Source organism: Dunckerocampus dactyliophorus, chromosome 3, assembly GCF_027744805.1.
Source record: "Dunckerocampus dactyliophorus isolate RoL2022-P2 chromosome 3, RoL_Ddac_1.1, whole genome shotgun sequence".
In the NCBI taxonomy this organism is placed as follows: Eukaryota; Metazoa; Chordata; class Actinopteri; order Syngnathiformes; family Syngnathidae; genus Dunckerocampus; species Dunckerocampus dactyliophorus.
Genome location: NC_072821.1, coordinates 25998132 through 26024970, shown reverse-complemented (window position 1 = coordinate 26024970; position 26839 = coordinate 25998132). Strand labels below are relative to the sequence as shown.

General features: G+C 44.1%; 2 protein-coding genes across 8 annotated transcripts in view; both read left to right on the top strand.

Moving 5' to 3' along the window:
- The window catches only part of znf609b (zinc finger protein 609b), a 128099-nt gene extending 122097 nt beyond the window's left edge, over nt 1-6002 (top strand). For all 4 annotated transcript variants that reach the window (XM_054771993.1, XM_054771992.1, XM_054771990.1 and 1 more), the window contains one exon: nt 2817-6002. In XM_054771993.1, coding sequence (XP_054627968.1) covers nt 2817-2860 — 44 coding nt within the window. In that variant the 3' untranslated portion in view covers nt 2861-6002. The remainder of the gene's footprint in view (nt 1-2816) is intronic.
- Nucleotides 6003-19899: 13897 nt separating this feature from the next.
- gramd2aa (GRAM domain containing 2Aa) overlaps nt 19900-26839 on the top strand; it is a 54662-nt gene continuing 47722 nt past the window's right edge. For 2 of the 4 annotated variants that reach the window (XM_054770718.1, XM_054770722.1), the window contains exon 1: nt 19900-20125. In XM_054770718.1, the coding sequence (XP_054626693.1) occupies nt 19995-20125 (131 nt within the window). In that variant the 5' untranslated portion in view covers nt 19900-19994. Of the gene's footprint in view, nt 20170-22648; nt 22881-26839 lie in introns of those variants that run through there. The other 2 variants (XM_054770721.1, XM_054770719.1) reach the window with 2 other exon arrangements.

Sequence of the window (26839 nt, the reverse complement as noted above, 5' to 3'; positions counted from 1 at the left end):
TGATGTGGACTTACAGTCTTTAATTGTATTTTTTGACCAAACATTGCGGCCCAAAATCTATGGGCCGCAGATGAACCCCGGGCCGTACTTTGGACACCACTGCCATACAGTAAGTAAGAACTACCATGGTTCATCCGTGCCATGACAAATGATGGTGGGCATACACTGATGATGCCATGAGCGCTGCATTTGCGGCCTAATATTGGATCCATTGTAACCATGACTCAGTATACTTTCCATCGCAAAGCGTGAACATTCACTAATAAGGCTGCAAAAATCATACAGTGTAGAACAGGCTTAAGACAAGTTGTGTATGTAAACTTATTTTTAGTAGCCCATAGCACAAGAAAGAGCAAAAAGGCATAGTGTAACTAAGAAAAAGTTGAAATGTTAATAGTAGCACCACTAATAAATAATACACATTGTCACCTATGACGCATTGCTGACATCTGTCTTTAAATAAATAAAACGAGTTGATTTGAGTCTGTTTACTAAAATTTTAATATCGTAATGGTTTTTCAGTATGCGGCCCTTGGTGGAAGAAGTTTGGACCCTGACATAAACGTACTGGTTATCTTACTATATTCATTAGGAACTCTTCTGGGAGATGGGAATTAAACACATTTCAAAATAAACAGGCCATAACCCAGTAATTAGATGCTGCTGAAATGGTAAAACCTAACGAGAACATACTGTGTCACTGATAGCGATACATTTTTCAGCCACCATAGGTTTGTCCTCGTCAGCTGTTGTTGCCAGTCAACAAGCAGCAACCCCCTCTCCCTATCCGCCAGCTCAGAGGTGAGAAGGGTAAGACCCCCTCAGCTGGAAAAAAAAGAAAGGAATGATAATGACTAGACCGTGGCCTACAGAGACTAATGTGTAGACCAGTGATTTCTCATTCAACAACTGTAGGCGGCTGACTCAAGAGTGTAATATGAATACAAGCCCTCTACCTCCAGCCAACATACCAGTAACAAGATATGTAATGTCCCCTAATGACACACACGTACAGTTGTGGGACATTTCTTTTGTCTGCCATGTCTTTGTCCTGAATTTAACTAAAGGAAAATGGACTTCTTGCTGATACTCTGCTGCTTGCTTGTCTAGTACAATATGCAGTGAAGCATTTAGCCCCCTCAGCTCATCCATTCTAAGTAGGTCCTCGGAGGGCAGGAGGATCACTGTGATGATGAGAAGACTGGCGGCGGTTGAGTATGAAAATGGGTGCAGGCTGCAGTGACATCCAGTGGAAGGACTTGTGAATTACAGCTGAAAGACCTATCCCAATATGATAGCAGGGTTGCCAACTCCCTGAAAAGTAAATAAGGCACACCTGTTTGCCAGGGGCGATCGACCTGATTGTCTTTTTTTTGTGTTCCCTTTTTATATTTGTGTGAAACAATTTTTTATACTATTTAACTCAAACCTGAATTGAATTAGATGCATGTTTTGGAGTAATATGGTAACATGAGAAAAGAACTTTTTTTGCGCAAAATTAACAGAATAAAGTCTTGGGTCTTGAGGGGCCGGTCTTGGTTCTGCCCGCTCCCATGGGGCTGTCGGCTCTCTGGTGATGGGAGCCCGTCCTGGCTGTATGAGGTGGGGCATGCTGGGTGGTAGGAGGCAGTCCCTCACATTTCATACATTCTCAGCCACAATTACACGTACACACGTCTGCCTGTATATATATACATGCAGACATGCACCATACACACCTACAGAGATACCTGTACAGGCATACACATACACACTCACTGGATATACATACTTGATTTATCTATGGTGTTGTCCTGTTGGTTTTATTACAGTAATAGTGTCAGAAATAAGATTATTGTCAACAGCTATTGTCAATCTGTTCACTATTAATAGTTTCATTACTACAGTACAGTTACCATTAATAAGTATGACTGCTTCAATACAGCATTATCACTGTTGCAGTTGATATTATTTTGTTATTTCTATTATGGTCTTTATGACCATCATAGACATTTGCTGATGTAGTCCTGTTGTTTGGTCCTTTTGCGTTGTTATTGTTGTTGCCATTGTTGTTGTCTCTCTCTGTATTGTCCCTTCCCTTGTCCCCGCACTCCCTCCCCTGTCTTCTTTTCTTTTCTTCTCTATCCCCTCCTGTCCCGTTTTGGCTACTCCAAATTTGCATCACAATAAACGTCAAATAAAGTCAAGAAGAGTATCTTACACAGCATGTAAGGGCATCTAGATCAACAATACTAGTCCAATGGCTGGACAGGACAAAACAAATGAAAACCATATATAATTATGTATGGATAATGACAACCAGTTGTTAATGAAATTTAAAAAAAAAAGTGAGCTAGCATTACTACTACTGCTAAGTTAGCACATACCCCATCAACATAATAGCCACTTGTGGCATCCTCCTCACAAAACAAGCTCCGAACGAACTCCGTTGCTCCAGTGATAACCAAGGCAAATGGAGTGAATAAAGATGCCAGAAAAGTCGGAACGGCGAGTTTGATAGATGAGTGATCAGACACTCTGTCATCGCTTGGCTGAGCCTGTGACAAGCTGTTGACATTTTACAGACTATTTTTGATTCTCACGGTAAAACGGGACAACGTGTGTCCCTTTTCACCTCAATACGTACTTTGTTTATAAATACAGGATGATTCCGGCCTTCAAGCCACAGTTGTCAACCCTGGTTGATGGGAGCCATCCAAATAATGACTCATGACTAAAGCCATGACTAGCTAGCTTTGCCAGTCACTTGCAAGCCACATGGACAGTGTTGTGAAGTGAAGTGATTAATAGGCCTTTTTCTTTTGTGTCTTTAACAGGGAAGCCTGACCGTCACACCTCAACCCTGCAAAGATTCATGTGACTGGCTCACATGTGCCAAGGATCTCCCCCCTTTTAGACATCAGTTCAATGGTGTTTCTGTCTATTTAGTTGGTCTGCCTTAGTGTTGGCAGCTTGTTCATGTCTTTGCTCCTCTATGACGATCCAGGTTCAAAGCCATTACTCTTCCCCTTCATGCAGAGGAAACACCTCTGATTATCTAGTCTTTGCACTGTCAACAAATACAATGCAAAAATAGACGATTGGACTTTTGTTTTTCTTTGACTACATTGTTTTTTGTTGTCTACAGACGAAAATAGCAGAGGTTTCTTGTTGGGTGACCGATGGCAAAGGGGAGCGAAATTTTAATGAAAGACTTGCAGAGAAAATCTTATTGAGATGAGTTCAACTTTATGTCCGTGGCATTTTGTATGCCCTTGAAGCAACAATATATCCGAAACTTGACAAATGTTTGGTTCTTTTTCATCGGGGAGAGGTAATTGTGGCAACTGCTGCTTTCTTCAGCGACTCAGACTCAGAGAACGTGAGACTGAAGTTTTCATTCTCACTGTCACTATGATTTCTCATGTTTGAACCCTCAGTTCATGTTTCAGGGATGATGTCACCGTGTTTTGGCAAAGGGACCGCGTACACCTCAACACAGATTCAACATGAGCCGTGGCTGCTTTTGTAGAACGACTCACGTTCAGGACTGATCGTCATCTTTGAATGTCAGAATGCTGGTGTTAATGCTGTTTGACTTTACACACTCACTCACATAGATTGGTGTCATGTAGAGCGAAGCCACATTAGTATGAGATCGATTCACTGTGCCATTGGTGGGGGTAACGGTAAAAGTTTGTTTTCTGTTGTAATATAGACTTTCAGCTCGGATATAATAAGTGGTTAAATGATTGGACTTGCCCCAACAGATGTGTGTGTGTGTGTGTGTGTGTGTGTGTGTGTGTGTGTGTGTGTGTGTGTTCGTCCAGGCCATTTTAATCAACAACTGGTCAGATGACTAGATCATACCTCAATTTAATTCCTCACTCATTTGCTGATGTGGCTTCACTCTCACACACACACACACACACACACACACACACACACACACACACACACACACACGCTCACCTGGCTTTGGATCATCCAACGTCCTCTGTTGCACAGTTGTCTTCCGTGATGTCATATCAAACTTGTGGCAAGAGAAGATAAAAATGCAGCGAAAATGTGCCTGTTGACACAAAGTAAGCAATGAACAGTTGAAGATGAACTCCATCCACAATGTCTTATTTGTTTTATTTGGATTTCACTTACACTACTCGCAACAAGTCAGGGATGTTGGACTTTCAGGTGAAATTTCAGGATCAAGCAAAAATGCACTGCATTTGTCCCTCACTACAATTTCACAATTCAATATGCGCTCCGCCTGAGACACGGCACATGTCAATTCGGTACCCCAGCTCCTCCCAAACAGGCTGCAGCATGTGTTGGGTAAGAGTCTGCAGTGCAGTACTGATTCTCTGCTGAAGTTCCTTTGGGCTTACGTTTCTTTTGGCTTTGCAACATTTTTTGACAAACACGCTCGACCGTCTCTTCTGCTTTTGGTCGTCCAGATCCTTTTGTCCTGCACAAACAGCCTTCCTCTTTGAATTTTTGTGCCATGTCCAAATCTGCACTGCTGTAGGTGAGTGTTTGGGAAGTCTCCCACAAATGCACGCTGCACGGTCTTGTTCGACTGCGATCGAGATACTCCAACACACAAAACGCTTTTTCTCTTCCAGTGAAGGGCATCTCTGTATCTGTAAAGATAAAAACATCAAACATTAAACATCAAATTGACCTGTTTTAAAAACTTGCTGTCAAAATGAGAAGACATTTGAACGGGGATTTGCTTAGATATCAACTTGCGAAATGATTTAACATTTTTTGAAACACCCTGTATCATTTTTACAGGAGAACGGCAAACGTGATCCTTGAATGGAGCAATAAATGTCCTGGTTCGAGGACAATTGGTGCTCTTCATCATTCTGTCTACATTTGGACATCACGAGACCAAGACCACACCTAACAATTGATCAGCAGTACCTCACCTCAAACAGGATGTTCTCAGAGGGAAGTGGCCACTGAGCATAGAGTGTCACAGTCCTACAGAGAGACTGAAGGAGTCAAAGAAAATGTTTCGGTCCATTCATGGATCACACACCTTTCCTTGATAGAGAACAGCGTTACAGGTTCATCTTAAAAATGTCACCCAAAAGCCCAAAATCCCCAACTTTTGTGAGTAGTGTATGTGATGCTGCAGTTTAAATTCAACCCCAAAAGTGTCAACAGAAGCCTCACTTTCAGTGTACTTGAGGGTGCATGTGTGCGCAAGGAAGACACATTATCGATGACATATTTGAGTTTTCACATCTTTACATTGCTTACAACTCTTGAATTGATCATCATCCCAAGTACACGTCTTCTCCGCTGAACGGCATCTTCTTGACATTTGTGTGTTTTTTTAAGAAGACAATGGCTGAGTCAGATGAATGTGGTGTTTGATTAGTATTTAATCTATAAGAGTAATAATCTAGGCAGCTGTGATGTTGTCATTCAAGTCCGTGGGGTTTTAGTACCAGCATACTGCATACATATAGTTTGATCAAATAATGGTTGTGACAAGTGCATTTGTTCGCTCAGAGAGTAGGAATATAATCTCAGTAGTCAGCAAAGCCCTGTGAAAAGAAATCCTATATTATAAAAATAAAAAAAATTTAAAAAGTCTATGAAAAGCCAGAAAGGTTAATGTTTGCTTTCATCATAATGGAAAGTGCTCTTGTGGCTCTTGTGTTTTGTTTCACGGTGCAGAGTATATTTATTGGCCAGCAGTTGGTGCCTCGTTGAACATTCTTGTTTGAAAACACAAAGTCTCTCCTCGTTTGTCCTTTCCTGACCCACCTCCTGTCATACAAAGTACCAACAGCGGTGCTTGCAAGGATGTTTACAATGTCTGCGACGTCTTCTTTCTATGTTAGACATCCAGAAATCTTCTTTCTCTCTTCCACCCTCTCCTCTTCTCTCCATCCCTCCCTCCCTTCAGGAGTTTGTGAAAAGTGTACATTACCATGATTCTTTTTTTATACAATACTCTGTAACTTGCCTTTGTAAATTTGGGCTGGAAAAAATAAATCTTTTTATGAGACTATCTGTCGTAATAACTTTGGCTCTGTTGACTAACAGTTACGTGCTGAAAGCTTCTGACAGTCCGGCCTTTTGGGAGAACGGTCGGCGTTCTCGTCTCCCATTGCAAAGGTCATGGGATCGAAATTCATTACATACGCAATCACGCGACTCACCACTAGATGACAACAAAGTGGCTTGAGATGTTCTCATGCAGATGTCATAGAGGTTGCACGTTTACTTCACTTTCACGTGTGCAAGTATAAATAAATAATAATTGCATGCTGTCTACGTCAAGGAGACCCAGCCAATCAGAGAGCCTTTCAGCCATCTTCTCGAATTACCTCAAATCAAATTTTCTACTCTGAAACTTCTTTTGGGGAAATATTGCATATTTTGTGATTTTTGCAATTTCAAAAATGTGTTGTTTTTTTTTTTGACAAAAAGGGCCTGAAACATTTTTAAAAATTAAAGCTGCAAGCTGAATGGGCCCTCGCACCCCCACACAACTTGGGATTCATGCGAGTCGACGGACACACGACTCGACGCCAGTATCCCTAGTTTGAACAAAGTCATGTCCGGATGTGTGGCAGATGGGCGCCCTCTACAGGCGGGATACTCGCGCCCCCATGCTGCTCAGACGTCATCAAATCTCCACCACCTGACCAAACCAAATAGTGATTGGGTGGGGGCTCACTTCACCGCTGTGCCCCAGCCTTCAGGTTTATTATACGGATAAAGAAAGGAAATTACAACAGTAATTGCTCAAAAACAAAACATATTTAGTTCTTAATAATATATTATATTCATGATATCGCAGACCAAGAGTCTCAAACATGTTATTTCACTACTAAAATGTGAAATTAAAAAAGAGGGAATTGTGAGTCAATATGAGTTGGTTTAGCATTGACTGCTAGTTGAGTGGGAGATGAGACCAAAGACAAAGGTATACCTTAATATACACTAGTTAAAAAATATAGTTACAGAATATGTTGGGGTTTTTTAGTACAGCGTTGGTCCACCCAGGGCGTCATTCAAGCCAGAACCGCCACTGGTCATATGGAAGTGGTTTGCTTTTGATAGAGCAGTGGATCAAGAGACCAGAATATGCCGTTTGCAAAGAAATGGGGACGGCAAAAGGTGGCAACACGACAAATTTGTTCTACCATCTCAAACGCAAACACAGAGCTGAGTACGAAGAGTGTGTCATGAAGCGTGAGACAGAGTCAGTGTGCACGTCGACACTTTTCCTCATGGCCTTCCTTACGACAAGAAAAGTAAACAATGGCATGAACTGACTGATGCAGTGTTATAATATTTAGCCCAAGACATGATGCCTTCATACTCAGGACTGCCCTGAAAAACTGAAAACAGCAATGACTACAGTGGACTTTTTGCCTCGACTACAAACGTGGAGTAGCCGAGCAAGTCAACCACATACACTCCTGATCAAAATCTTAAGACCAGTTGAAAAATTGCTAGAATTTGCATTTTGCACATTTGGATCTTAATGAGGTTTTAAGTAGAGCTACAATATGCAAAAACAAGAAGGGGGAGTGAGACAAAAAGCACTTTGAAAAAGTAATTTATTGAAAACAACAATTAAACTGAAATAGGCTGTTTATCAGCTGATCAAGAGTTTAAGACCATCGCTCAAAAAATAACAAAACTCTCCAAACCAGAACCAAAAATGTTCTCAGTAGGTCTCAGTAATGAGTAGCTCCACTGTTCTTGTTAATCACTTCAAAAATTGGTTTGGGCATGCTTGATGTGAGTGTTTCCAGGAGGCTAGTGGGAACATTGCTCCAAGTGGTGAAGATGGCTTCACGAAGGTCATCAACTGTCTGGAACTGATGGCCATTTTTATAAACTTCCCTTGCCATCCATCCGCAAATGTTCTCTATGGGATTCTAATGAGGGGAACATGCAGGATGGTCCAAAAGAGTGATGTTATTCTCCCTGAAGAAGTCCTTGGTCAAGCGAGCATTGTGAACTGCAGCGTTGTCCTGTTGAAAAATCCAGCTGTTACCACACAGACAAGGGCCCTCAGTCATGAGGGATGCCCGCTGCAACGTCTCCAATTGCAGCCATCTGCCGTTTGACACCCCTGCACAACCTGAAGCTCCAGTGTTCCACTGAATGAAAAAGCACCCCAGACCATGATGGGCCCCCCCTCCACTGTGCCGGGTAGAAAACATCTCAGGTGGGATCTCCTTGTCATGCCAGTAACGTTGGAAGCCATCTGGACCGCCAAGGTTACATTTTTTCTCATCAGAAAATAAAACTTTTTTCCATCTTTCAATGTCCCACGTTTGATGCTCCCTGGCAAAGTCTAAACGGGCAGTTTTGTGGTGTTGAAGGAGACGAGGTCTTTGAATTCCTTTTTTAAATTTCCTTTTTTTTTTGTTTAAACCCTTTTCCCACAGATGCCGTCTGATGGTTATTGCCCTGCAGTCGGCACCAGTAAGGGCCTTAATGTGGGTCGAAGACCGCTCTGTGTCTTGATGGACAGCCAATGGGATCCTCCGGCTCAGCGCAGGTATGATTTTTTTGGGTCTACCACTTGACTTTTTTGTTCCATAACGCTCAGGATCTTTCAAAAAAGGTAGAATGACTGATTTACTGCTCCCAACCTCAGCAGCAATGGCACGCTGCGAGAGGCCTTGCTTATGCAGCTCCACAGTCCGACTACGCTCAAAAAGAGAAAGCTTCTTAGCTTTAGCCATCAGGAGGACATGACAGTGTGAATGCCTGACAAAAAATGAACATTTTGAGCAGATTTTGGCTTTTATGGCCTGTGGTCTTAAACTTTTGATCAGCTGATTAACAGCCTATTTAAGTTTAATTGTTCCATTCCATTCCATTTTCCTCCACTTATCCGGGTCCGGGTCGCGGGGGCAGCAGTCTTAGTAAAGCCCAGACTTCCTGGTCCCCGACTACCTCCTCCAGCTCCACCGGGAGGACACCAAGGCGTTCTCAGGCCAGCTGTGAGACATAATCCCTCCAGCGTGTCCTAGGTCTTCCCCGGGGCCTTCTCCCGGCTGGGCATGCCCGAAACACCTCACCAGGGAGGCGTCCGGGAGGCATCTGGACTAGATGCCCGAGCCACCTCAGCTGGCTCCTCTCGATGTGAAGGAGCAGCGGCTCTACTCTGAGCTCCTCCCGGATGACCGAGCTCCTCACCCTTTCTCTTCGGGTGAGTCCCGCTACTCTACGAAGAAAACTCATTTCAGTCCCTTGTATCCGCGATCTCGTTCTTTCGGTCACGACCCAAAGCTCATGACCATAGGTGAGGGTGGGAACATAGATCGAACGGTAAATTGAGAGCTTTGCCTTCCTTCTCAGCTCCCTCTTCACCACGACGGTCCGGTAGAGCGACCGCATTACTGCAGACGCTGCGCCGATCCGCTTATCGACCTCACGCTCCAACCTTCCCTCACTCGAGAACAAGACCCCAAGATACTTGAACTCCTCCACCGAGGGCAGGACCTCATTCCCAACCCGGAGGGAGCAATCCACCCTTTTCCGACTGAGAACCATGGCCTCAGATTTGGAGGTGCTGAGTCTCATCCCAGAAGCTTCACACTCAGATGCAAACGGTCACAGTAAACGCTGCAGGTCACAGCACGATGAGGCCATCAGGTCCACGTCATCCGCAAATAGCAGAGACGAGATCCTAAGGCCCCCGAACTGGACTCCCTCGACACCTTGGCTGTGCCTAGAAATTCTGTCCATGAAAATTATGAACAGAATCGGTGACAAAGGGCAGCCTTGGCGGAGGCCAACGTTCACCGGAAACAGGCTTGAGTTACTGCTGGCAATGCGAACCAGGCTCCTGCTCCGGTTGTAAAGGACTGAATGGCATGTAGTAGCGCGCCACCAATCCCATACTCCCGGAGCAACCCCCACAGGACACCGCGAGGGACACGGTCAAATGCCTTTTCCAGGTCCACAAAGCACATGTAGACCGGTTGGGCAAACTCCCAAGTACCCTCCAGTACCCTTGCAAAGGTGTAGAGCTGGTCCAGTGTTCCGCGACCAGGACGAAAACCACATTGCACCTCCTGTAGCCGAGGTTCGACTAACGGTCGTACCCTTCTCTCCAGCACCCTGGAATAGACTTTCCCAGGTAGGCTGAGGAGTGTGATCCCCCTGTAGTTGGAACACATCCTCCGATCACCCTTCTTGAAAAGGGGGATCACCACCCCAGTCTGCCAATCCAGAGGTACTGTTCCCGACTTCCACACAATGTTGAAGAGACGTGTCAGCCAAGACAGTCCGTCAACATCCAGAGCCCTGAGGAATTCAGGGCGAAACTCGTCCACCCCCAGAGCTTTGCCACTGGGGAGTGTTTTGACTACCACAGATACTTTAGCCACGGTGATAGAACTGTCCGCGTTCGTGTCCTCAGCCTCTGCTTCCTCTATGGAAGGTATGTCAGTGGGATTGAGAAGGGCCTCAAAGTATTCCTTCCACCGCCCAACTATATCCTCAGTCGAGGTCAGCAGGCCTCCGTCCCCGCTGTAAACAGTGTGGACTGGGCACTGTTCCCCTTTCTGAGGCGCCGGACAGTTTGCCAGAACCTCTTCGAGACCGACCGAAAGTCGTGTTCCATTGCCTCACCGAACTCCTCCCACAGCCGAGTTTTTGCCTCGACCACCGCCGAAGCCGTGTGCCGCTTGGCCTGCCGGTACCTATCAACTGCTTCAGGAGTCCCACAAGCCATCCATGCTCGATAGGACTCCTTTTTCAGCTTGACGGCAGCCCTGACCTCTGGTGTCCACCATCGGGTTCGGGGCTTACCGCCACGACAGGCACCGACCACCTTGCGGCCGCAGCTACGATTGGCTGCCTCAGCAATGGAGACACGGAATAGAGCCCATTCGGAATCAATATCCTCGTCCTCCCCCGGGATGCAGGCGAAGCTCTGCCGGAGGTGAGAGCTGAAGACTCGATGAACAGGAGACTCTGCCAAACATTCCAGGCACACCCTCACTACACGTTTGGCTCTCCCGGGTCTGTCTGGCATCCTCCCATGCCATCTAATCCAGCTCATCACCAGGTGGTGATCAGTTGACAGCTCCGCCCCTCTCTTTACCCGCATGTCCAGAACATGCGGACGCAGGTCTGATGACTACAAAGTCGATCATAGACCTGCGGCCTAGGGTGTCCCGGTGCCATGTGCACTTATGGACATCCTTATGTTCAAACATGGTGTTTGTGATGGACAAACTGTGGTTCGCACAGAAGTCCAACAACAACACACCGCACGAGTTCAGATCGGGGAAGGCCGTTCCTCCCAATCACACCCCTCCATGTCACACTGTCATTGCCCACCCCACATGGGCGTTGAAGTCTCCCAGCAAAACGACGGAGTCACCAGTTGGGGTGCTCTCCAGCGTATCTCCAGGGTATTCTGAACTCCCGTTGGGCGCGTACGCACAAACGACAGTCAGGACCCTTTTCCCAACCCGAAGGCGTAGGGAAATGACTCTCTCGTTAACCGGGGATGACTCCAACACAGAGGCACCGAGCCGGGGGGCTATTAATAAGCCCACACCAGCTCGCCGCCTCTCCCCAGCAGCAACTCCAGAGTAGAACAAGGTTCAGCCCCTCTCGAGGAGTTTGGATCCAGAACCCAAACTGTGGGTCGAGGTGAGTCCGACTATATTTAGTCAGAATGTCTCAACCTCTCTCACAAGTTCGGGCTCCTTCCCCACCAGAGAAGTGACATTCCATGTCCCAAGAACCAGATTTGGCCGTCGAAGACCAGGTCGCCCAGGCGCCCGCCCTCGACCGCCACCCAAAGCGCAATGCACCGGACCATTATGCTTGTCCCAGCAGGTGGTGGGTCTACGGGGGGAGATCCCGTGTGGCTTGTTTGGGCTGAGCCCGGCCGGGCCCCACGGGTGAGAGCCCGACCACCAGGCGCTTGCCTACGAGCCCCTCCCCCAGGCCTGGCTCCAGGGTGAGGCCCCGGTATCCACGTCCGGGCGAGGTGCGGTCTCTCCTCATGTATTTCTTCATAAAGGTCTTCTGAATCACTCTTGGTCTGGCTCGTCACCCAGGACCTGTTTGCCTTGGGAGACCCTACCAGGGGCATATAGCCCCAGACAACATAGCTCCTAGGATCACTCGGGCACACAAACCCCTCCACCACAGTAAGGTGGTGATTCACGGAAGGGTTTAATTGTTGTTTTCAATAAATTACTTTTTCAAAGTGCTTTTTGTCTCACTTCCCCCTTCTTGTTTTTGCATATTGTAGCTCTACTTAAAACCTCATTAAGATCCAAATGTGATAAATACAAATTCTAGCAATTTTTCAACTGGTCTTAAGATTTTGATCAGGAGTGTATTAGCCTCAGAGTCCACTGCATAACCAGCAAATGGACTTTGAGGTCGTCCTGTCTCCAGGAAAGTTTTTTCTGGAGGAACACACAAGTGAAAATATCGTAAGTGAGTGAGTTTCTCCAGGAATGGGACTTACATGAGAAAAAACAAGTGTGTGTACCGCCTGACTGTGGATCTAATGTTGGGAAAGCAGCTGCCCTGAACAGCTGGAATAGACTGGATTTCTCTGGACACTCTCGACACCAGGGGTCACCAACGTGGTGCCCGCGGGCACCAGGTAGCCCCCCACGACCACATGAGGTGCCCGCAAGCCTGCCTTTCATTCAGGTTTTCAGTTAATAATGAAAGAACAGTAGAAAGAAATGCATTCTGAAATACAAAATGTGAGTTGTGGACACCAGCATTTTGTTAATGTTCTGGTAAAACAAGCATGTTCGCTTTGTTTGGGTTTAAAATAAGCTCTGAAAATAAATGTTACAAAAATGAGTAGCTCTTGGCCATTTTCATTTTGTAAAAGTAGCTCTCACAAGGAAAAACGTTGGTGACCCCTGCTCTACACAGTGCCATAGCTAAGCTTATTTTATTGTCATGAACATAAGTGCACTTGTCACAGTTACCATAGTTCATTTGCATTTGTTTGTATTTGATACAAAATAATAAAAAATAACATATAACATAGGTAACGGAGTGCAATGTGCTATGTTAAATTATGGCCAAAGTTGACGCTCACCTGCCATTCCTCTGTCAAACTGTTTGTTACAGGACATACTGTCACGCCCTGCAGTGACACCTGTTGGCTGCTGCAGGTGAGCTGCCTATTAGTTCTCTTTGCTTGCTTTTGGTTTCGTGTTCCTTCTTTGCTTATGGTTCGGTGTTCTCGTTTCAGACCCTGGGCTGTCCTGATGGGAGGAGCTACCTAACTAGCCACAGGTGTTTCTTTCTCTACGCCACACCTTTTTAGGCACACCTGGTGGCAAGAGGGCGTTGTTTGATTGCTCCACATGGACGCACGCAACCTGCTTCTCGGCTTCAGCCAAGACTTTTGCCCGTCAGTTCCGAGCTTTAAGGATACAGGATTTGACCTTTTGCTACTCGGCGTCTTCCTGCCAGGCCAGGTAGCTTCTCCCCGTATGTAGCCAGTTAGTTTCTACCTTGTTCAGTTTAGTTTGCTAGTTTTTTCGAGTTGCCTTTTGTTGTATTTATTATTTTTGCACCATAGCTCTCTGTTGATGCCCTTTTAACTTCTTGGTCGCTGTATGCTGTTAGAACGACCAGTTAAAGACTCTTTCTGTTCACCTCTACCTGCTTTACTGCATCATTTGGGATCCCACTTACCTTTGAGCGTGACACATACTGCCATTAAAAGTTGTCTATAATCCACCTGACCATGTGTGATGCATTAAAGCGACAGCATTGTGGAGCCAGGACCTAGAGGCCGCCATCCGCTGCGTCTGCCACCAGCAGCCCGCTTCATGGTCCATGAACCTCCCGTGGCTTGAGTACTCCCACAACACCCTCACCTGCTCGGCCACAGGCATGTCCCCATTCCATGGGGCAGTTTTGGCATTTATTTTTTATTTTTTTGCTGTAGTTGATTAAATCCTAGGTTCCCAAAGTGGGGTACCCCCAGGGGTACGCCAATTGTGATAGGGGGTACATGAATAGAAATGAAAAACAATTAGTGCGTAACACACAATTACGAGTGCGCCTGAACGCCTCATGGCACGAGGAGACCGGAGCAGGAAGGAGTCAGAGCGTGAAGTTGTTCTTTGCTCTGTGTGCATCATATGAACAAGTTAGTACGTTTGATGATTACTTTGCGCATTAAGACTGTTTCATTTTGAAGATTTCATTTATATTGGCTTTCCAATCCCCGCATGGCACAGCATTGAAAACCAGTCACTATGAATGGGGATTCACCCGAAAATGAGGCGTTGGTTGTATGTATTTTTGTATTTTGGATACTGTTAAGAAGGGGGTGGTGGTTCTTTTAGAGTTGGACACCATGGAAAGATTCCGGTAAGATAATCATTTCATCATCTTTATTGTGGAAGTGGATAGGCTATTTATACTGTATATGTGTGAACCAATGGAGCGTGGGTTTGCCCAAAGGAGGGATTTTGGCCAAAGGGTTGTGTGTGTCCAAAAGGTTGTGTGTGGCCTTGTTCTATCCATCCATCCATTTTCTATACCGCTTCTCCTCTTTTAGGATCACGGGGGCATGCTGGAGCCTATCCCAGCTGACTTTGGGCGACAGGCGGAGTACACCCTGGACTGGTCGCCAGCACTTCATACTCAACAAGCAGGATCAAAACTAGCAAACTTCTATCAATGCTGAGCTAGCGTTTTTTCTAAGAATGGTGCATTCAGGTGCATCATAAAATTCCTCTGGCGCAAGTTTCTGCTGCATTCATGGACACTTGGAAATCACAGGAAACGCACCCAAACATGCACATGCAGCCCAAATCATGGGATATTAACAAAAACAACAATTTGTTGCGCATAACAGTAAGACAATGTTACAAATTGTTCTACTTAAAAAGACACCAATGTTAAACAGTTACTGCTTCATCATGATTGTTAACTTTCCCCTTCAGTTTAGTATGAAATGAATGTGCAGACTTAAACCATAGCCATCGTGAGTGGACAAAAAAAGTGCAGCTCAAATTGAAGCCATTCAAACGGAAGGATGCCAACATCAGACTGGAATAAAAGATATGTAGGATGATTACTTATCTATTTATCAGTGCTCATGTCAAACTTTATCTAAATGTCTCCATGCAAAATACACACTTTTGACCCACAGTTACTATAAAATGAATCAACCAATTAATTATGTTAAATATTTCAAGTTAATTAAGATATGTTTTTTAAGTGTGCAGGAGAAGGGGGTACATGGCTTCAGGTCAAATGTCTGAAGGGGTACACAACTGTAAAAAGTTTGGGAACCACTGGATTAAATCATATACAATTCACTGGATCTATATAATAGAAAGATCTTCCAGCCATAGTCTTGGATAACAATAGCTGTAGCAGATTATATGTAGGGTTAAAGTATTTTTACAATTATTTTCATTTTGTTTTGCAGAGACAAGCATGAAGGATCCCTTGACAGACAAAGCTGTGGGAACCTGTCGGAAGATTGTTGGTCGATTCTCTCATAGCTGGAAAAGACAGCAGGCACTCAGGAAGGCACAAGATGAACTGGGCCTTCCACACCACAAGTTAGTGACTGTATCAGTAACCCGATGGAGGTCGAGGCAGAGGATGATTCAATAGCTGCTTGAGCAAGAGAAGGCCATCACTAAGGTCCTTGCAGCTGACAGGTCAAGCTGGCATCTGGTGCCTTCATGGCAGGATTTACTGTCGATATTTTGGACTCTCTCAGGAAAGCACTTGGACGTCTTATGGACTTTAGTGATGCCTTATCATCTGAGAATTATGTGATTATTATGAGATTATGTGTCCTGCTTGAAGCCGACTCTTCACGTCTTCAACAGTGAGCTGCTGTTGACAAAAGAGGAGGACTCAGAACTCACACAATGAAAGGTTCAGTAACTGCCTACCTGAAGAAAAAGTACAGCGGACCAGAGAGTGAAGATTCCATCAACACGGCAACTGTTCTTGACCCACGGTTTTGTCTTCAGTATTTGAGTCAAGAAGAAATCCAGAGCTTCAAATCCAGAGCAAAAATCACAGAACTGGAGCCCTTCTCTGCTACACCTTCCAGTCACTTTTAAAAGACAAAGGTATTAGACATGAGACTTCCTTCCCATACTCGCCACACCAAAATGGCCATGCCGAAAGACCATTTTTGACCCTGGGAAGGACTCTTTTTGACATGGGCAGGTGTCTATTACCAGAAAAGGGATTACCAAAAGTATTATGTCCCTACTCTGTAGAAAATGCAGCCCATATCAACAACCTATATTACAGTGACAGGACCAAAAATACTTCATGATTACAGGGAAGAAGCCAGACCTCTCAAAAATGTGGATGAAATTGTTATGCGTACCAACATGATCAAAAGAAGCTGAGCCCAAAATGTGAAAAAGGCATATTTATAAGGTATAACAAGAATAGCCCAGCATACCTGGTCTACAACTCACTAACAGGAAAGGTGTCAAAACACAGACTAGTGACATTCATTAAAAACAAAAATGTCGACCAGCATACTCAAACTGATGAACATGATTCGGAAATCCAATATTATGAAACAGAGAAAATTAATGTGCCAAGTGCAGATCAACCACAGAGTGAAAATAGTGCAGAAATTCAAAAAAAGAGGTAGCTATGTGGCTACTATTTTTTATATCCGAGTTGAAATGATGAGAGCAAGTGGGGATGTTGAGTTATGTGCTATCATTGGCAATATTGTTTTTGTTTATTCTTGAATTCTTGTACCGTGCAATATAACAATTTATATTGAAATATGTTCTTGTCTGGACACTGTGCTTCCTGTGAACTTCCTGTTGATTCTCATGACTTCCTATGCAAATGTGTATGTTTCAGCAGACACTTTACGTTACTGCTTGTGAACACTTGCTGTTAGTCTTGTGTGCAAAATAAGTAATTGATGAGCTTACTCACCGAGAAGAGGGCGATACCTGTGAATAAAGCCAAACCCACCATTCTTGCCTCACTCAGACTATTTTTGACCGAGATAAAGAAAGTGTTCGAGCATCCTATTAGAGGCAGAGAAGCAGGCAATAGACTCCTAGACATGAAGTAAGCAGCTTTCTCAATAGACTTTCGTGTGTTAGCAGAAGAAAGCAAATATGGGGAGGCGGCATTACGCGGCATATTCCGCAAAGCACTCCACGGCCGTATTAAGGATGAACTGGCGGTACGAGATGATACTAGGACCCTTGATGAGTTGATTGACTTGACGGGATCAAGAGCACGCGGAAGAGGAAGGATCTGCCGCCACACCGGTGATTCCCGATACTGCGGGATCCAGATGACGATATCATGGAGGTCTCTACAAGGGAGCCAACTTCGGAGACACCGATGCAGCTAGGGGGTCGACGCCTGACATCGGCTGCGCATATGCGTCTACTGTGGTGCTGCTGATCACCACATCGCGAAGTGCAGCACAAGACCTCCTCGTGGGATCACCATCCGACGTCGTTAAGGCCAACCAACCGGCATCGACGTGGGATCGACCATCGCCTGGGGATCAATCCAGTTCACCGGCATGTGAGTATGCCGCAGAGGAGCCAGTCATGCAAAATATGGACTCTAAGAATCAGAGACTTCTGGTACCTGGGACTCTAGCAGGGGGTTGTAGAAGCATACAAATTTTGGCACTTATTGACTCTGGGGCCGAGGATAGCTTTTTAGGTTCTAACTTTGTTGAAGGGCGTCAAGTTAGCCAGTCCTAAAGAGGTGCGTTCATTAGATGGTCAGCTTCTAGCTGTCGTCTCTTTCCAGACTGAGTACCTGTCTTTCCGTCTCTCGGGTAACCACCATGAAGCTATCAGATTCTTCATCATACCATCCCAATCGGCACCGGTGGTATTAGGTCTGATGTGGCTAAAGTTCCATAATCCGTCAGTGAATTGGTCGCACACGTATAGTAGGGTGGAGTGGCTACTGTCATGCTAGCTGTTTACGTTCCGCGGTACCCGAGAGCCCCGTCACCATTCAGAAATTAATTTATCCGGCGTTCCTGACGAATATCATGACCTTAGTCAAGTGTTTAGTAAAGACCAGGCTCAGAGACTACCTCCTCACAGACCTTGTTTCTCAAGTTTCTCCTATCTCCTCCTTCTCCTATCTAGTTTTTTCCAGCATGCCTCTGCTGTGATTTTTTGTTACTGTCTTGGTGCCTGCGTATTTTTTCCTGTAGTGCCCAGTGTCGTCCTTTCTGCTATTTTTGTGTCTAGCAGCTCTTTTAGTTAGTATTTTTCTTCCATGGCTCGGCCCGGTTATTTTTGTTGTTTTTTGTGTTTTTGTATTTTTGCTCCTCATGAGCCACCTTTTGTGTACACAAACTGAGTCCTCTCTGCATTCTGGGATCCTGTACTTTGGCACTGGACAAACACGACAGACGCCGCATTTCAGAAAAAGAACATCATACCAACAGTAAAATATGGTGGTGGTAGTGTGATGGTCTAGGGCGGCTTTGTTGCTTCAGGACCTGGAAGACTTGCTGTGAACCATGAATTCTGCTGTCTACCAAAAAATCCTAACGGAGAATGTCCAGCCATCTGTTTGTGACATCAAGCTGAAACTAACTTGGGTTCTGCAGCAGGATAATGATCTCCTCTTGTGAATAGTTGAAGAAAAACAAAATGAAGACTTTGGAGTGGCCTCATCAAAGTCCTGACCTGAGTCCTAATGAGATGCTGTGGCATGACCTTAAAAAGGCTTGAAAACCCTCCAATGTGGCTGAATTACAACAATTCTGCAAAGATGAGTGGACCAGAATTCCTCCACAGCGCTGTAAGAGACTCATTGCAAGCTATCGCAAACGCTTGATTGGAGTTGTTGCGGCTAAGGTTGGCCCAACCAGTTATTAGGTTTAGGGGGCAATCACTTATTCACACAGGGCCATGTAGGTTTGGATTTTTTTTCTCCTTAACAATAAAAGGTTTCATTGAACACAACTACATTTTGTGTTCAGTTGTGTTGCCAATGACTAATGTGTTGCCAATACAAATTAGTTTGATGAAACATTTAAGTGTGACAAAGAAAATATGGTACATGTCTATTGTATTGTTGAATAACAGGCTTAAAAAAAAAGACAATTCACTTCAAATTGAAAAAAAGTTTCTTATCACAAATGTCCCATTTTGTCAGCAGGCTGTTGCTGTTCATCTTCTCTGACAAACATTCTCAATATTTTGGGACATTTATCATCAATTTGTTGCGGGTAAACATTTCTGCATTTTTGACACTGATGGTCAAGCTAAGATAAATCACTTTGCTGAGAAGTAATAACAACCAGGATGTATATTTGTTTTCTATATTTGCAGTGTATTTAATAGTAATATGTAGCCCTGCTTTCATTGTTTTGCTTTGGCAAAAATAATGCAAAGACATGAGTGCATTATCGCATATGTCAAAACACCATGGAAATGTGTCATTACTATTTAAGAGAGCAATCTGGATCGATGCTTCCTAAGCTGCAATGATGGCATCATTTCTGCATGACTGCTGGTCTTTTTTTTTTTTTTTGCTGACTACGAGCAATATTTTAACTACATACTGAGTGTTGCTGCATTAAATCAAGTGGAAGAACAGTTTTTCAAAAGGAGTTTTACACACAATCCACAAAATCATTCTTGATGAATACATCTTAGTAATGGTACACTGGTGTCATCACACTGTTGTGTATTTAAATTGCTCCAGTGGCACGGAGTCAGCTGTGTGCATTAGCATAATGCAACATCAGTGGCAGACAGTGATTATGCCGGGCATGATTTTGTTGTAGTGTAAATGTGGAATCTGGTTATCCTCTGTGCTCTCAGCTCAGGAGAGAGAGGGAGAGCATCGGAGGAAGGAGGGGTTAAGATACCAATGTGCTGATCCAATGGTTTTTCCCACAAAGCAGCTGGCTGCCATCAGGACAGGACAGGCCGCACAGAGGAAGGATACCTCCGGGACCCGCTCTGCTTGCTGTTGGGACAGCTGAGGCCGTCTTGCAGGAGGTGTTCATGGGATGCACTATTTACGCAGCCAGCCCTAAGGCCCTGCCTGCCGACGAGGCAGCAGGCCAGGACACTTACTACCAACCCCCCCACTACCGCCACCTTCATGGTAACTGCAGCCAGAGGATAGCAGCCAGGTAAGCGTCGTTGCCTACTGGATCACGTTACTCAGTGGCTCCAGGTAAGCCCGCATATTTAACAGTTTATGTTGCACCTGAGCCAAGCACAGAGGAGCACATGTGGAGGAAGGTGTGGCACGAATGCACTGCACAGGTGCATTATTTTTCCTACATCTGCTTAACCAATGCAACAATACTGACTACAGTTATTAAATCACAAATGCTTGACGGTCAGCTGTTTGTGTGTCTTCCCCTTTACAAGCCAGAGATGTATTTATTGAACAATGCGAGCATTTCAGAATTCAAAGCCTTTGATTTAAAAAAAAAAGTTTTTTTCCTCCAAAAATAAGCCGTTTTTTCTGCAGAAAACACATCTCCGTCACCATAGGTCAGTAATAATTTATACATACGTGATAATACAGGTAACATGTACCACTGTTAGAAAGGCTCCAGTTTGTACACGGTTTTGTCATTATGCTTCATTGATAATGTTGTTTAAACAAGCGTTTTGATTCCGCACGGTTTTCAGTGGTCTTTGAATGCACCATTCTTTTGTGCTGTGGCTCAGATGCTATCCTTTCATCTTACCTTATCTTATGAGTATTTATAAGTGTTTGAGGCATATTTAGGGCTTAAACCTGGATTGTGTCGTGAGTGAGCAATGGCAATTGACGAGAGAAGCAGAGGGTTCTGAAGCTGAATCTCATCTAATAATTAAAACAGTCCCAAATTTTTGCAAATGTTGATTTGAAATTGGAGGGGATCCCCCGTGATACAGACCTGATCAAATTCATAAGACCAGTTGAATAATTGCTAGAATTTGCATTTTGCACATTTGGATCTTAATGAGGTTTTAAGTAGAGCTACAATATGCAAAAGTAAGAAGGGGGAGTGAGACAAAAAACATTTAGAACTTGTAATTTAAAAAAAAATAACTGCAATAGGTTGTTTATCACCTGATCAAAAGTTTAAGACCACAGACTATAAAAGCCAAAATCTGCTCAAAATTTTTATTTTCTGTCAGGCATTCACACTGTCATGCCCTCCTGATGGCTAAAGCTAAGAAGCTTTCTCTTTTTGAACGTGATCGGATTGTCGAGCTGCATAAGCAAGGCCTCTCGCAGCGTGCCATTGCTGCTGAGGTTGGGTGCAGGAAATCAGTCATTCTAAATTTTTTTGAAAGATTCTGAACATTATGGAACAAAAAAGTCAAGTGGTAGACCCAAAAAAAAATCACAAATGCGCTGCTGAGCCGGAGGATCCAATTGGCTGTCCATCAAGGTGCCGACTGCAGCGCAATAACCATCAGAAGGCATCTGCGGGAAAAGGGTTTAAAAAACAAAAAACAAATTCAAAGACCTCGTCTCCTTCAACGCCACAAAACCTGTTTAGACTTTTCCAGGGAGCATCAAAATGGGACATTGAAAGGTGGAAAAAAGTTTTATTCTCTGATGAGAAATATGTAACCTTGACGGTCCAGATGGCTTCCAACGTTACTGGCATGACAAGGAGATCCCACCTGAGATGTTTTCTACCCGGCACAGTGGAGGGGGGGTCCATCATGATCTGGGGTGCTTTTTCATTCAGTGGAACACTGGAGCTTCAGGTTGTGCAAGGGTGTCAAACGGCAGATGGAGACGTTGCAGCGGGCATCCCTCATGACTGAGGGCCCTCGTCTGTGTGGTAACAGCTGGATTTTTCAACAGGACAACGCTGCAGTTCACAATGCTCGCTTGACCAAGGACTTCTTCACGGAGAACACCACCACTCTTTTGGACCAACCTGCATATTCCCCTCATTTAAATCCCATAGAGAACATTTGGGGATGGATGGCAAGGGAAGTTTATAAAAATGGCCATCAGTTCCAGACAGTTGATGACCTTCGTGAAGCCATCTTCACCACTTGGAGCAATGTTCCCACTAGCCTCCTGGAAACTCTAGCATCAAGCATGCCAAAACCAATTTTTGAAGTGATTAACAAGAGCGGTGGAGCTACTCATTACTGAGTCCTACTGAGAACATTTTTTGTTCTGGTTTGGAGAGTTTTTTTTTTTTATTTTTTGAGCGATCAGCTGATGAACAAACTATTACTTTTTTAAAGTGCTTTTTGTCTTACTACCCCTTCTTGCTTTTGCATATTGTAGCTCTACTTAAAACCTCATTAAGATCAAAATGTGCAAAATGCATATTCTAGCAATTTTTGAACTGGTCTGGAGTGTTCAGGAGTGTATGTTGGGCTGTACTGTATATTATTATGGGTAACGATTGAGGACGAAGAGCTCTGCATCATACTGAGAAATGACCATGTTTTCACTACATGACGTAAACAAAATATTAGAAACACAACTGAGCAGGGTGTCATGTATATATAATGTTCAGTCCAGTGAGCTTTTACACTATTTGGGACTCCAGCACTTCTTAGGCATGAATCACGGTGTTGGCTGAGTTATTCTGGGCGTCTGTGGCGTGGAAATAGCGGCGTACTTGTATAATCCGCTAGCAAAGAGCACACAAAGCCCACACTGGGCTGTAGGTAAGCTCAGCCCATCTCAACACACAACACCACGCACTGGAGAGCAGCATCAGACGCATTTGCTCGCTCGGTTAGCTTTAGCTTGGCGGATTAGCGACAGCGAGGAGTAGTGTTTACCTCCCCCCCTCGCTCATAAAGACAATAAATGTTTTGCCGGACAAATGCAGCACAGGACTGAAGATTTTTTCGGAGTCGGAAGAGTTACGACACAACCTAAAAGTGTAAGGTTGTGAGCTACAGGTAGGAGACGTCGAATGTCGCTAAGTTAGCTACATCGATGATACCATTTCCGACTGGGCTTTCAAAATAAAAGGATAGTGAGTGTCAATATAACGTTTAACTATCGTAAATGGTGACAACTCAAATTTGAATTAAATGTTAGTGTTAAACATGTTCTACTGCTTACACTGAAACAAAAGGTTGATTAAGTGTTTCTTCATAAGAGGCCCTTGAACATTTTACTTTGATGACAAAGCGGCTTTGTTGTGTTATCAATGTGTTAGCCATTGGTAAAATTGATGCAAGGAAAAATGCACCATAATGGTAAGGACAAGTGCACGCTACTTTCTTCCAAACAAACCCTTCTTATTTCTACTTTGCCCTTGTGTTGAACGAAATAGTTATAGTTCAAACAATACGTTATGTCAGTGCAAATGCAAATGAGTGTGTTATTACCATGTAAAACAGATGTCAATTCAAAGCAACACACTTTTCAGTTGTCGTATCCCAAACCACTATCAAGTACACTAGTGTAAATAGATTAGGTTAAGAGTTCTCTCCCTAGAAGAACATTTGGAGCCACGTGTGGCCTTAGAAATACACTCTTCAAAGGCTGTTTTGAGGTGCTTGCACAATGGGGAGGTTATTTCAGGAGGTCTCAAGCAGTGCACACAGCTCTGAGTCCAAAGGCTGAACACTGACTGATTCCCATCTGTGGACTGGACTTGATGTAGTTAATGAAGAATTATATAGGTTGCCGTGTTAACAGTCAGACATGAAGAAAATTATATGAGTGCATAGTGTTCTGAATATATAATTGTTATGTAATGTAACATGCACTTTTGCAGTGTGTTCCGTTTATGCATTCATACTTAATTAGATTGATCACACAGTAGCTCTTAAGAGTGCAGGAAATATATTTCTCCTTGGGCTAGACAAACTTGCCTTCAGGTTTTTGGACAAATGACGTCTCCAGAGGTCCACACGCCCAGTGCAAACAGCCCCGGCTGCTTTCACTGACTATGTGCCATGTTGAAAACTCATTGCAGGCTTCAGAAATGAAAGCCCACACCTTGAACATGCTGACTGTTAATGTTTACAGAATGTTTATTTGTAAAGCGAGTTACTGACAACCTTGTTGGAGTGCTCCGTTTAGGAATACTGTGACTGTATAGGAGAAGGGAGAAAGAGCACAGTATTTAGTCAACCATCGAAGTGACCCAGCAGCATTAACACGATTAGAGTTAACTGGATTGAAGGATGTCTTGTGACATCACAAAGTGTTTGTCGACTCAGACAATGAGGAGAGCTGGAAACCTTTCACTGAACATTAGCATCAGAAATGTTTGACTATGCAGAAAAGCAGCTATATGGAGCTCAACAGTCCTTGATCAAGAAAACATACGTGGGCATGGTATGGCATGCGAAAGTGACTCATGAACTAGTCTTGCTTATGTGTGATGCTCCCTCCTGTGCCAAGGCCACAGTTAAAGAGCCTAACGTGTTCATGAATTACACGGCATCGGTATCGGTAATAAAGTGCTGGACAATATCGGATATCTGCAAGAAAGCCAATATCGAGTATTCTCGTATGAATGAAAAAACGCACTTGGTTAATAACAATATTTGTGTGATCATACATGACAGAAGTTCAAAGTTTGATGCATATGCAAGTTGATGCAAGTTTTTGGTTGAATTACAGATTAGTATGACATTAGTGTGACTTTCACGGTTCCACTGTGTCATTGAATGCTTTGATAAAACTGCTGCCATGGCAACATCCAAGCGATCAATTGTTAGTATATTGTTGAATCGTGTGTACATAATTAATATGTCCAGCCACTGATTTCTTCAGTCTCGTTCCTCCAAGTCATTTCCTGTTGAGGAAGTTGAGAACAAGTGCAGCCCCGTTTTGAACATTGTTTACAAATGAACAATCCGATCACCACAATGTTCTGTTTGATAGTTCTCCTGATCTGTTAACTCCAAGCTTGAAAAGAGCTTCTCTTATCTAATTACGACAGGCCCTTCACCCCCCTCCATCCACCCCTTTGTGATCGCAGATAACCAGTCAGATGGAACCTTGAGATCCAGGAAGCCTCTGTTGTTTGAACAAGCCAGAGGCTGGCGTGAAGCTGCTGGCCAATTAGAGATAATACTTTGGAAAGTGCATGCGAGAGCTTCTTTCCATCAGCACCTGTAATTATACATGGCAGGTGCTAACAGCTTCTGTTGTCCCGCAGGAGAAAAATAAGGTGCGGTGCAGCTGTGTTTTAGTCCTCATGTGGAATAAAGGATATCTGATTAGCAAGGTAGACAAAGTAGCATGTTCATGTCAACAATTCAAAGCTCAATAGACATAACAGAGGCATTGTGCCAGTCCCTAATAGAAAATGCTGAAGGACAAAAAATAAACATTAGCTGCTAATGTCCATCGTCGTTCAACTAACGTTCTATCGTCGTATTGCTATCTGTTTATACAGTGCAGTTCTACCCAACTGTAAACCACAGATACAAAAAAACACATTAAGGTATTGTTACTTTTTAGTAAGCAGAATTACTCAAAAACTACACCATTGATTTCTGTGAAACTTTGTGAAGCAAGAACCTTTGGTGAACATGGAACAAAAAATCTGAATTTCATCTATTATGAAAGTTTTCTTTATTTTCCTGTTCCTGTATCCAACTTGATAGTCATGCCTCTCTTAGGGTGGACCGTATTTTGATTACGTAAAACCAGGACACTCGGCCCGGCAATGAAATACTCAAATGATACTCCCAAAAAATAATACTCTCAAAGATGTCCTATAATTTCAGTACATTTAAAGCAGGGGTCTCAAACTCGCGACCCGCGGGCCAATTGCCGGCCCACCAAATCGTATCTTGTGGCCCGAGACTGGACATCAAAGAGTAGTGTAACTGCAGCCCGCAACATCCACGCAAGCTCAGTGTTACTTACATACTTACAGGGGCAAGTAAACACCAACACTGAACTAACAGTGGTGTTATCACATGGACCGGGGGAGGGGTGGCCCTAGAGCAGGGGTCATCAACGTTTTTTTTGTGAGAGCTACTTTTACAAAATTAAAATGGCAAAGAGCTACTCATTTTTGTAATATTTATTTTCAGAGCTTATTTTAAACCCAAACAAAGCGAATATGCTTGTTTTACCAGAACATTAACAAAATGCTGGTGTCCACAACTCAGATTTTGTATTTCAGAATGCATTTCTTTCTACTGTTCTTTCATTATTAACTGAAAACCTGAATGAAAAGCAGGCTTGCGGCACCTCATGTGGTCGTGGGGGGCTACCTGGTGCCCGCGGGCACCACGTTGGTGACCCCTGCCCTAGAGTCAAGGGCCACCCCTCCCCCCGGTCTTACGGCGTAAGGTATTAGCGTTATTGTGTGCCATGTATTGTGAATTGTATCGTATCGTGAGGTACCCTGAGATTCCCAGCCCTACTCCCAATACTTGATGCGGCCCGGCCTCACCCAGACTCGACCTCCACTGGCTGCTTTTAGCAATGAAGAAATTATTATTTCATTTTGTCGAGGAACTGTGTAAAGCTGAAGATAGTCATTTTTTTGTCCTCTTCATAAGTTCACTGTATGGCCATTCACAACCACTCTGAAGTTGGTACTGTCCGCGATTGTTGCCTCCAGAGGACTTTCTAATACACAAGCAAAATCTATGGATGCCGAACCTGGACAGGCTGTATACTCAGTGCAATTGCCTGCAGATGCAATTCCCTTTCTACTACTTATTTATGATAACTGGCACCTTGACCAATATAAATATAAATAACTACAGTACAGTCAACCCTTGTTTATCGCGGTTAATTGGTTCCAGACCCGACCGTGAAATGTCAAGTACACATGTGCTCACACTTTTTCAGCTTGCAAGCTACTTTTAAAATGACCCAAAGATCTCCATCCTATTGTAAATATAGAAAACATATATTTACTGTCTTCATAAAT